The 12401-nt window shown below is 55.4% G+C and overlaps 1 protein-coding gene across 8 annotated transcripts; it reads right to left on the reverse strand.

Annotated features, from left to right (window-relative positions):
* Positions 1-12: 12 nt before the first annotated feature.
* Positions 13-4573, reverse strand: LOC140259027 (CMP-N-acetylneuraminate-beta-galactosamide-alpha-2,3-sialyltransferase 2-like). 8 transcript variants are annotated; one of them, XM_072349938.1, is made up of 7 exons: positions 3719-4573; positions 2647-2895; positions 2287-2477; positions 1982-2161; positions 1587-1632; positions 1210-1274; positions 13-735 (listed from the first exon to the last, which is right to left on the reverse strand). In XM_072349938.1, the coding sequence occupies exons 2-7, from the start codon at positions 2881-2883 to the stop codon at positions 504-506; spliced, it is 951 nt and encodes a 316-aa protein (XP_072206039.1). In that variant the 5' UTR covers positions 2884-2895; positions 3719-4573; the 3' UTR covers positions 13-503. The 8 variants fall into 8 exon arrangements, with proteins under 8 accessions (XP_072206039.1, XP_072206042.1, XP_072206043.1 ...); XM_072349941.1 differs by having other exon boundaries at positions 1155-1274; positions 3719-4348; XM_072349942.1 differs by lacking the exon at positions 3719-4573 and adding an exon at positions 2983-3654 and having other exon boundaries at positions 2021-2161.
* Between the last annotated feature and the right edge of the window lie 7828 nt (positions 4574-12401).

Below are 12401 nucleotides of genomic sequence, written 5' to 3' on the forward strand. Positions count from 1 at the left end.
AGAAAATAAAACAAATGTGAGCAGTAGATCTGCGTGTGCTGTCAAAGTTTATTCAACATATCATTTCAGCTGAACTCGTCTCTGCTGTGTTCTGACTTAGCGTGCTTCAGTTTGTTGTTTCTTACTCTCCTTTGGTACAATATAAAAATATATTCCTCAGTTCTGTAAAGACTCCCCACCTGCCCAAAGAACAGCAACGAACCTCCCCACGTGCCATCAGAGGGTGGAAATCTCACTGGCAGCTGGCTGTGTGTGCACTGTTCAGTTACAACAGCTCTGCTGTGTAACACCCGAACTGCGGGCTCTCAAAGCACGGAGTTAGCTCCACTCCTGCCCTTCCATGTCCTCTTTGGAGAAGACCAGGACCTGCAGCAGGCATCTCCCAGGCTCAGCAGAGCTCCACTGCCATTCATGCTCACTGCTATCTGCAGCGCCGAGCTGGTGGGACCAGCACAACACACACCAAGCATAGGCTGCCCCGGCCAGCGAGGGGCAGAAGCAAGCTAAAGAGCCGCTGCAGCTGCCGATTGTTGTGCGAACGGCTTGGCCTCATTTCTTGAGTGTGTGTCATTGATAGAATAATATTCTGCCTTCAGCTGCCAGTCTCTGGATGAGGCTGAATTCAACATCAGCATCGTGGACCCTTGTCCTGCGGAAGGCTCCAGACCAGCGGTTTTCTTCCCAGTAGTGATGCCAGTTCCCTTTGCTGTCAGCCCCAAAGCCAAACACGGAGACCTGTGGTGTGCCAGCAGAGCCATCACTGCACAGGCAGTCGGCCAACCCGAGGTGAGTACCTGCCGTGTGCAGTCCTGTGTCTGGGGAGCAGGGCAGGAGAAGTCCTCTGGGCATAAAGCACCAGGGACTGGGGAAGCAGCTGGGGATGAGGTGATACAGCCAGGCTGACCATGTCCTGGGTTCCCCCATAGAGAGCAATGCCAGCAGCTGACTGCATACCCACTCTAGGTTCTGCATCCAGTGCAAGACAGTGCACCAGGGAAAGGGGAGCAAAATGCCAGTGGGTGACAGACATGGCAGCAAAGGAAATCCTCCATGGCCACAAGGAAAACCACCTCCCCATGTTTGGAGCAGTGGTGGCAAGATCCAGGTGGTGCCCACGGGGCTGAGCAGTGTGTGGTGCTGCTGGCTGTGCTCACCTGCTGGCAGGCGTGCAAGGCGAAGAGTAGCGCTGTGAAGCCGGTGGAGGGGTACCTGCCGTGCTGCTCCGTCCAGTTCTCATGGATGTACTTGAGGAAGGCTGGGCTCAGGATCAGCACCTGAATGGGGTTGGAAGCATGACAAGCTGCAACCAGGACAGCCAGCTCCTGCCCCTAGTATGGACAGCTGTCCCCAGCGCTGCCCACACCCCACTTGCTGCTGACTTCCCACAGAATGATCCCAGTCCTGGCCTGGCTGAGAGGAGCTGGCAGCAGCTCCTACATTGCATGCAGATGCTTTCAGGGCCACCCCACATCTGACGGCCACTCCAAGTCACTGGTGGCCATCAGCCTCTCATTCCCACTGCCCCACAGCCCTAGCACTGGGGTGTCAGGCAGGGAGTGCTTGCTGAATGCTTGCCCAGCCCTTACCTTGTTTCTGTCAGCTTTGATGAACTGCTTCACTCTTGTGTAGGTGCTGCAAAAGCCAGAGGACAGCTGTGAGTGCTCCTTCAGGGGCAGATGGTTTGCTGTGACAACCAACACCTGGTGCCACAGCACCTGCAGCTCCCTGTGCTGACCCTGTGGTGTCCCATGGCCCGACCCTGGGAAGAGGCAGAGCCAGGACAGCTTTCATCCCATGAGGGTATGTATGAGGGTATGTGGCTGCAGGATGCCACCTGTGCAGGCAGGTGGGCACCAGACTCCCCAAACTGCAGTGCAGAGGAATGCGAGTCCTCTGAGCCCTTCATCCCCTAGGCCATCCCCTGGCCCTCCAACACAAGAGCCACTGTTCCCAGAGCACCAGGATGGCTGAGGAGACGCACTGTGTGAGCTCTCCTGTGGAAAAGGCGCTGGTCACCCACTTCAGATCCAGTGGCTTGAAGGGGACGAGGACAAGGTGGACACCGGGCCAGAGGTTCATCGCGCTCTCTGGGTACATGAAGTGATGGGTCGTCCTCGCACCGACATCCGCCTCAAAGCCTGCCGTCTTAGCTCTGTTCATCCTAGGGGACAGTGGGAAGACATGTCCCAAAATGAAGGCACACACCATGCGGGCCCTGGGCCGCCAGGCAGGAACACCAGGTGACCCCGGCCGGCAGGGAGGACACGAGCCCGCGGGTTCACCCACCTCAGCACCCAGTGATGGGCATCAATCTGTGGGCCGTGGCGGGATCCCTTCAGCCGCCCCGAGTTGCCCACCACGGCACACGTCCTGCAGCGCGAGGGATTCCACACGCTGCCATTCGGGGCCGGCAGGACGGCAAAGAGATTCTGGATGATGTTCCGGAGCGGGGCGGTGCTGGGGGGGCCCTGCAGGGTCTGGGGGAGCACAGGCAGGGACGGGCAGCGTCAGCCGCGGCGGTGCGGAGCCCCGCTCCTCCCCTGGGTGTCGCGGGGAAGGCCGGGGGGCGACGGGCACGTAAATCCTGCCGCCAGCGGCTTTAAGGAGCCCGGGAGAGACCCGAGCTGCAGCCTGCGCCCCACTCACCAGCCACCACTGAACCACGTCCGGGGACAGCTCGTGGGCCGGGCCGCTCAGCAGAGGCCCCACGGCCGCGTCGTAGCGCGCGCTGAACCAGGCGGAGGCGTTGGCGCTGGAGGAGCAGCGGACGGTGGGGAGGGACGGAGGGAGGCCTAGGCCGGACACGGAGGCCCGGAACAGCAGCCACAGGCCGAGCGGCACGCACAGCGCCAGCGCCAGCAGAGCGCGCTTCCGGCAGCGCATCCCTCATAGCACCTGCGGCGGGAGGGCGGTGGCACCGCGGGCGGACATCGGTGCGGAACCCCGCCCGGCCCGCCGCCACCCCGCCGCCCCGCCGCGGACCTGAGGCAGCCCGGCATCGGTTTCCCTTCCGAACCGCTCCGCGGCCTTCCCGCGACGCTCCCGGCACCGCCGCGGTGGCGCAGGGCAGGGCAGGGCCGGCAGCACGTACCGCTCCGCGTGCCGCGCTCTGCCCGCCGCGTCCGCGACCCGGACCGAGCGGAACGGCATCTTCCCACCGACCCGCTTCGGACCGCGCCTCCCGCGACCGCACCGCGCCGCTGCCTCCGGGACGTGGATACGGGGGGAGCGACGCGCTGCGGGGAGGGACGGCCGGGAGGGGGAACCGCAGCGTGCGTGTGTGTGTGTGTGTGTGTATGTGAGTGTGTGTGTGTGTGTGTGTGGATGTATGTGTGTGTGTGTGCGTGTGTGTACATGTGCGTCTGTGTATGCGTGTGAGCTGTCGTCAGAGCACCGAACTGAGTGCGGCCTCCCCGCCCTCCATCAGAAAGCACTCACTGACAGCCACTGTCAGAGCAAGAAGGGTTCTGCTGTGGCCGGGAGGTGCTCAGCACGTCGATGTCCTGGGCAGGGCGATGGCAGGACGGTGTGCCGGCCCCCTGCCCAGGACTGCGAATTCCCCACCACGCGGTGGAAGCCGAAGGACGGATCCGCTCCCACCCTGTCGTGTTCCCGTGCTCCCCGCAGCCCCCCTCACAGCTCAGTGCTGGCAGTGGGGACGCATGTGGCTCTCGGTTTGTCTCCCCGCTGCCCACATTCTGCACTGTGACAGACATACCTGCTCACCGTGCTGCCGTGTCGGCGTGCCCAGCAGCACAAGCAGTGCTCCAGGTGTCAGCTCGGTGCAGAGGTGTGAGGTGTGGGATGTGCGTGAGGTGAAAGAGGTTGGGCCGGTCCTGGGCGGCCACAGGAGTTGCAGCCTGTTGGCTCTTGTGGGAACAACCGAAATGTCACCAGTGTGAGCTGTGGGGGAAGGAAGTGTGAGCGAAACGGCAGCGTGGCGGAAGCAAAGTCACTGCGAGACAAAAAAACAGCCCCAAGGCTGCTTTCCTTTGGGCTGCCTGCCCAACACCGGCTCTGCGCCCCCAAGGCCTCCAGCACTGAGCCCACCGAGGTGGGTTGTGCACCTCCCAGCAGCCAAGGTGGAGGCGCAGAGCACCCCAGTGCACCTATGGGGCTTGCTCAGGCCCAGGGTTGCACTGCAGCCACAGCACCAGGTGCACCGACAGCCGCAGATCTGTCCCTGTCCTCACTCAGCCCAAAGTGGTACCTCCAAGTGCTCCCCAGCCCCACAGATGGGAAAGGGGATGGAAGAATGCTGAGACCCCCAGCTGTGCGCACGGCCACTTGCTTTGGAGGAAGTGCCTCTGAGCAGTGCGGGGAGGTGACAGTCCCACACTGAGGTGACACTCCCACACTGCAGAACTCAACGTCAGCTGCAATGGCTGCTGCAGGAAGGGGAAGTCGGGGCAGAGAGCAGACTTTGTAACATAAAGAACAAGTTAACACTTGCAATGTCATCCCGCTTATCTACACAGCAACAAAATACAATTAATAGAGCTATTGTCTTCTTAGAATTCAAAGTTCCCATTTCTGGCCATTCTCCCATCATCCGATTTATACCCACAGTAACGTTTCAGTTTCTCAATAGTCAGAGGATCCCCACCAAATGTCCCCCAGTGTGTTTTGGGGGTCCCAGAGGTGAACAAGGGAGAATCTGAGAGCTGCAGCATCTGATGCACAATCTCAGATGTGAACCATCCAAATCGTCTATAACAAGTCCTCACATCACTTATACACCTCCACACGTTTGCTCTTTCTAGCTTTCCCATTCACCCCTACGTGTCAGCAACATTCCACAAACACTCTTCAACCATTCGTGTGGGCACTTATCTGAGCAGAGCCATGAGCTGTTCTTTCTTCTAGAGGTGTCCTTGCTTCCCATGCTGTTTATCTTGCTCCACAACTGCTGCTCTGTACAGTCCTTATATTCCCACAGGCGCTCTTTCCTGATGAAGGCCATATATCTTCCTTGCTGTGTACTCTTGACCTGGCTCAAGTTGGAGGATGCTTTAACTCGCCCTGGCCGCTTGTCTTCTCGGCTACAACTCTGCCCACTAATTTGCTGCTTCTTCCTTCATTTGGGGCTTTCCTTTCCAAAACTGCTATTGTGCGATCCAGAGATAGGACAGCCAAGGATGTTCTTTGGAGGAACAGGAGACCTACTGTCTGTGCTGTCTGAGTTGAGAGAAAAGGACCTGTTGTCAGCAGCCAGATCTGGCTTAGGAAGGCCAGATCTGCAGCTGCACAATGAGCACCCCATGAAGGCACATCCATTTTAATCAGACTCCTTTTCCTTCATTCACATGCCCGCCCATGTGATGCACTCACACCAGCTGGCAGTACCTGCAGCCAACCTCTGCAAGTGCTACAGCTCTGGGCACAGGGCTCAGCCCCAGCCCCCAGGTGCTGCTGCACAGGATTCAACCCCTGCTGGATCCAGACCCAGACTTAAGAAGCAATTTCTGCTTACAAAGAGTGGGAGTCACTTTACCTCTTTGCAACCAGCTCCTTCCTTGGGGCTCAGCTCTGGGCCTGAGGCACGTTCACCTGCAGCCCTCCTGCTGCCAGCTCCTCCTCCCCACTCCCAGCGCTGCGATTCACACCACCCTACCCACACTTGTACTCCTTGGGCCTCAAGGAGAGGCTGATGCACAGGCCACAGCTGTACGCGTGTAGCTGGGCTTCCCAGGGCAAACAGCAACACAGGGTGCATCAGAAGGCTGAGTAAGGGACGTTCTGACCCGTTACTGAAAGAGGCAGCACCAGTTTTAGAAAGTCTGCTTCACTTTTATTGCGTACAAAAGGATTTGGCTTCTATTTATTACCCCACCCCAAAATGAAACCCCGGTGCCCAGGATCTCCGCTCAGCAATCAGTCACTCGGCCTCCAGTCAGACCCAAGGAGAAGCCTGACCCCAGGGCTATGTCACCTCTTCTCTCTCCAGTCCCGGCCAGCCCTGACCCTGAAGAGACACACCCTGAAGGAACGCAGCGTCTCCAGCTCTTGCCATACATCAAGTCCTGCACAGGTGAAGCCCTCTTTGCTTCTAATGCAGCACAAGCCCTTCCCTTCCAGTTCACTTCCTTCCTCTGCTCCGTCCACGACAGGGAAAGCACGGCCGTGCCGGAAAACCGGACTGTTCAGTCAACTAGTGACTGCATTGTCTTTCAGGTGTTTTTCAGTAACTCCCAGAACAACAGCCTCCATAATTTTGCCTGGCACTAAAATGAGACTGACAGGCCCGCAATCACTGCAGTCTTCTTGTTAAATGGGACTTCTCCAGATTAAAAGACCACTGAAAAATAATTGAGAGGTGTTATGGTTTTATAATTTGGTTGGTGTTGGTATTCCACATCAAAACATCATGTAGGATAATGGGAGTTAAGGGGACAAGTTTTGTTTTTTTTTCTGTGGACTGCCTTAAATGGGCATGTGGGGAGCGGCACCGGAGGGGAGGTCGGGAAGGGGACGGGGTTTCTGGCCCGGCTCCCTGTGAGGAGACAGCGTGGTCGGAACTTCCCGCCTCCTGCAGCCCGTCGGTGAGATTGGGATCTGTTTTTCTCACTGTTGAAACTCTCTCGCTGTTGTTTAGTGTTACTGGGTTTATTAAACTGCCGTTCGTTCTCAGATCATCCTTTCTTCATTTTTTTTTTCCCTCCTAGACCCATTCGCGGTCTCCCTTCCCGTCCCCTCTCCCGGACCGCGCCGCACCGCACCGCGCTGTTAGGGAAGAGAGGTACTTTTGTTCCTGCCCCCCTGGGTTTGTTCCCCTGTCACGAGGGAGCTCAAGAGAGAACCCTGTGACAAGAGGGGTCTCACAGTGACTTCAGTCAGGACTTTGAGTACCCTGGGATGAACCTCATTGTTCCTCATAGACATATACGCATCCGGCTGCAGCAGCAAATTACACACAAGTTTGGGGTTGGCCAGGAGTTTATTGTTAGCACAGTCACAGCCTTCAAACTCAATGGCTTTGGTGGTCCCAGAGCCCATCATTGGTGGTAAAGACAGAATCAAAGATTTTAAACAAAATGACTCCATGCCCACCATGTCCAAGACAGGCACATCACCCACAAAACTCTCTCTTTTTAACAGCAACAAATCCACAAGCATCAACCCTAGTCAGTCCCCTAGTACCTGTCCCAATTGGTGTGGGACTCACTCTGGAGATCCTCCTCTAGCTAAGAAGATTCCTAAGGAGCTTCTGCTTCACAGGAACAGCAGCAGTATGGAACTGATGGACGCTGACATCATAGATGGCAAAATCAAGCCCATAGAGCTGGACCTTGCTCTTGAAGAATAACTGCTGGAAGTGGATCCATCTCCATCAGGGCTGGATAGGCACCACAGCATCATGCCTGTCAGGATACCTTGTCGCATCATTCGGTGGTGTTCCAGGGGCTCTCAATTTCAATCTAGTGCTGAGATGTCACCATTGTCTGCACAGCCCCAGAACCTGCTGGGACATTATTAGTCATGCTGCCATGGATTTCTGATGGCATGAGACACCTTCCTGCTGACCCCTACAAACTGGGGTACCCTGTACCTCGGACACCAGTTGGTCTGTAGCTCTGGAGAACAACAGATCCTCCTCCAGCTAAGAAGATTCCTAAGGAGCTTCTGCTTCACAGCAGCAGCAGCAATATGGAACTGATGGACACTGACATCACAGATGACAACATCAAGGCTAAGAATGTTGTTCTTGAAGAATAACTGCTGGAAGTGGACACATCTCCATCAGGGCTGGATAGGCACCATAGCACTGTGCTTGTCAGGAGACGTCACCATGTCCATCGATGGTGTGCCAGGGCCCAGAGTTTGATCTAGGCACTGAGATGTCATCGGTGGCCAGAGAGCCCCAGAGCCTGCTGGGACATTATTTAAGTCATGCTGCCATGGCCTTCTGATGGAATGAGCCACCTTCCTGCTGACTGAAGGAGACGAATAGCAGAGACCCTCAAAGATCGGTTTGTTCTGCCACAGTATCACTGGTGAACTGATTTCATCCCTTCCCTTCCTTCAAATCATAGACACCCCTCCACACCCTTCAAAACTAGGGCAAATCTCAGGCCATATGCCTGATGAGTCTTGTATGTTTGAGTCTTGCTCAGCACCGCCATGTTTTGATCACCATGGGTCATTCTAAGGGTCACACTGCCATGCCCTTCCGATGCCACAAGGCACCTTGCTGACAACCCTGGCAACAGAACACCAGTCGTTAACTGACCTGCGCCTTGTTGGCAGCTAGCTGACACAAGGAGCGATTTATCATGTCTCTTCCTGCCTTGTGTTGTCCTCTGTGGAGGAGGATGGATCCTCCTCCATCAAAGAAGCCACGACTTCAGGGAAGCGGCAGCAAACCTGAGCCGATGGATGTGGATCCACCCGAGAGCAGCGTCGAGCCCATGGAGGTGGACATCCCGCTGCAGGAGGAACCCATGGAGGTGGATCCACCTGCTAGAAGCATCCATACTGCTTCTGTTTCAACAACAAACTCCAAACTCCGGCTGGGGTGGCCTCAGTTCGCTGCTGCTGGAGCGAGAGGTGGCAGCGGAGGGTTGCAGCTCTCGGAGAGTTCCTACCAGGAGCCATGGAGCGCTGTAGCACTGCTGGATTGCGAAATCCAGATGAGTTTCAGAATAGAGCGGGGAAGAGCGGAAAGGTGAGCGCTGCTACATCAAGCGAGAGCTGAGTGCAGCAGCCTGGGGTATGCGGGGCTGCTCTGGGGCTGTAGATGCTCTCCAGAGGCTGAGGGACATTTCTTCTCATGCTGGTGCTGGAGAAGGCTTGCAGGGAATCGCACCTCTCTGCACATCCCAGCATCGGGTACAGAAGTGGGGAGGGAGCTGCCAAAGGGAGCGGAGGTGGGCTGGAGAGGGGAATGGAGTGTCTGAGTGTCCAAGCGTGTCTTTGATGATCAGGGGGCTGGAGCACCTCCACTATGAGGACAGGCTGAGGGAGCTGGGCTTGTTCAGCCCGGAGAAAAGAAGGCTGCGGGGTGACCTCATTGCAGCCTAAAGTACCTGAAGGGAACCTATAATCAGGAGGGGAGTAAACTCTTTGAATGGGCTGACAATAGCAGGACAAGGGGAAATGAATATAAGTTGAAGGAGGGAAGATTCAGGTTGGATGTCAGGGGGAAGTTCTTTACAGGGAGAGTGGTGAGGTCCTGGAACAGGCTGCCCAGGGAGGTTGTGGATGCTCATCCCTGGGGGTGCTCAAGGCCAGGTTGGACAGGACCCTGGGCAGCCTGATCTAGTAAATGTGGAAGTTAGGTGGCCCTTCCAGGCAGGAGGGTAGGAACTTCATGATCCTTGAGGTCCCTTCCTACCCGGGTCATTCTGTGATTCTGTGATACTGGTGTGTGGCTGTTGTCCCAGCACGCTGACCTTTTGCCTTCGGGTTCACCAACAAGACTGTAACTGATTTATAGAGGAGGCAAGTGATGGGTGCTACTGTGTGACAATCAACATCACTTGGTGGACATTTGAAAGCACCTTCCTCCAGAGCTGTTTGCCTCCAGAAGAGGGTGCTCAGGAGTGTTTACTGGCGGAAGATCTGGCTCCTGCTTGGTATGGGAAAATTGGGGGATGATACCATCGTGTTCTGTGAAGCATCCCTGCTCCCTCTTGTCTGCTGGCAAGGCCCAGAAGATGGGAACAAAGGAGTTTCTGCTGAGATCCCAGAGCCAGAAAGCTGCCATTCCAAGGAGAGCTGACTCAACCACTTTGGATTCCAGCTGTCACTCCAAGGAGAGCTGACTGAACCACGTTGGACTTCTTTGTAAGTCTGTACTACCATTGGAAATTGTTGCCGTGGTCACAGTCATCGTCAGCGGAACAACAGCGCCCAACAGCCCACCACTACTGAAGATCAATGACCGAACTACAAAACACGCCAGATCCATGGTGGTGACTCTCTCTCCCTCTTGCTTCCTATAAAGACTCCTTGATTCTATTTCCTATCTTTTCTATGGCCCGCCTTCCCTTCCCAATCACCCTAAATCGTCATAGCCTCCATCCTCCAACATTTGAACCATTGTTTCTTAATCTCACACCCGGGCATACATGTATGGACCTCCTCTCCTTCCTATGAATTGAAGCAGGACAGGGACCCACAAGGATTGTCAACTCCCAAGTCATATAAGTATTGCACACAACTCAGATAACTTCATCTGTTGGCCCTGTTGTCTCTGCATACCACCATGCGAGGACCTGCAGTGCCCAGGCGAGACGATGTGCCCGGCAGTGCAAAGCCAGCCCACGGGACATGAGGTTCGTATTGCTGTTTTCTCCTCATCAGAATACTCTGCTTTTTGTAGGAAGCAGCTTCTTCGTTATTTTGTTTTGTTGTTGAATTTTATTGAATTCATTTGCAATATCTATACAGTTAGAGACGTTTTGAATATGAGTTTTTGTAGAAAAGCTATACTCAGTTCAGAAGGTGTAATAAGGACGTTAAAGAAAGAACCCCCTGTTGTGTTGACCAGTGATGATGATGCTCCCACCCCCTGACCAATGGCAGAGAGGAGCATGAAGAGAGAGGTGGTGCTGGGGGGATCTTGGGGCTGCCGGGCCTGTCATACTTCTTCCAGGCAGAGGTTTTACAGCTGCCATAAGGCCTGGCAGTGGCCGCTCTGGTGGTGCTCAGCAGCCGGTGGGCAGATTGTCACTGCACAGGCACTGGCTGTTGGTGCCGTGTCTTTTCTGCCCAGCGCCTTGAGGCGAGCAAGCCGTCTGTCCAAGCGCGAGGTGTAGCTGTGGGCAATACGCTCGGCTTCAGCAGCTTCAGCAAGGTGCCTGCAGAGAGAGAAACGTGCTGAGGGCACAGGAGAGCCCCCTGCTCTCCTTCCTCACAGTGCATGCTAGAGCCACCCTCAGCTCCTGGCCTGTCTCAGGCCCAGCAGTAAGAACACGCTGCAGGAATGGCGAGGCCAGTTAAAACATCTGACAGCGTCAATCTCTGTAGACAGCGTTAGGCAACAACTAACTGGCTTCTCTATGCTGCTTTAACTAGAAATGCCTCCTGGCTCACAGGAGCCCTATAGTAAAGAGGTGGGCAGGATGGTTGTGGGGTGAACAAGAACTCACTGGTTTATCTGCCTCCGTTGCCGGATGAGACGATAGCATGAAAACATCGCTATCAGCATGGTAACCAGGACAGCTGCACCAAATCCCAGGCAGTACTTCACTACAAAGTTATCCTCTGCAGCATTTGCATGTTCCTCACCAAACACACCTGGAAAAACAATGTGGATCTGTTTCACCAGCTGCTGCTTTGAGTGACAGGGACAAGAACAACCACAGGAAGGATCCCGCTCCGGGCTGCTGTTGTTCCTGGCGGCTCAAGGGAAGCACAGCAAGCGCTGGAATGAGGGGACTGTGCACAGGAGGTACTATGGAGGGTCCCGTTTCCTCTCCTTATCTGCTGAATGTGGTTCTGGTGGCCTAGTTCCCAAAAGGACAACGTTCCTAAGTCCCTGGGAACTGGCTGCAGTGGGAGGGGAGCAACTCTAACCACGGCCACGGAGCTCTATGAGCGGCTCTTACCTGGAGCTGGAGTTGCAGTTGTGTGCACGGCCTCTTCTTCTACCAGGGCGACAGGCAGTGTGCTAACGTGGCCATTCTGAAATGCAATCCAATGCACAGGCTGTCCACCTATCTCTTTAGAAAGGAGGTAAGAGAGTGGGATTGTAAGTAACTGCTTCTCATTGGGAAGATGGTATCTTCAGTGTCTGGGAATAAGGTCAAGCATGGGAATGGGCCTGAGGAAAGAACTGCTAAGATAACAACAGCCGAAGCAGCTGAAGCAGAACCATGGAACAGGGATAGGAAGAAGCGCTTTGCCAGATGCCCCGTGATGACACCATTTATGCAACGGAGGACTCTGGGAGTGGGAAGGGACGCACATGCGTGGAAGCCATGCTAGTATATAAGCCGTGTGATGCAGCAGTAGATTTGAAGAGAGAGAGAACCCCACAGCACCTGTGTTTACGTCTCTCTTGCCCGGATCATCGAGGTTCCGGGACGATTGAGTTATTTGATGGCTACAGCATTCAGGAGGCACCAGTGCTAAGGACACATCAGTAAAATTCAGGAACAAAGCCCGGGCTTTTTGTGACATGCCTCATTCCCAGTGCAAACAGCATGCCGTTTTGGGACACAAACTGAAGTGCTCAACACTTTCCAGTTTGTGAACGTGGACAGCAAGACCTGTCCTGCTGGGAGACCAGCAGGTTGCAGGCAAGCTTCTTGTCCACGGTGCAGCTTGTGCAATTCTGGCAAGTTGCAAAATGATGCTAAATTCCGCCCTTCAAAGAGAGCAGCAAAATCTGCAAGCCAGCCCAGACACAGAGGCATCACCACAGCAGGGCTCTGATCCGTCCTTGCTGTGCACGC

The sequence above is a fragment of the Excalfactoria chinensis genome, chromosome 15 (assembly GCF_039878825.1).
Source record: "Excalfactoria chinensis isolate bCotChi1 chromosome 15, bCotChi1.hap2, whole genome shotgun sequence".
Lineage (NCBI taxonomy): Eukaryota > Metazoa > Chordata > Aves > Galliformes > Phasianidae > Excalfactoria > Excalfactoria chinensis.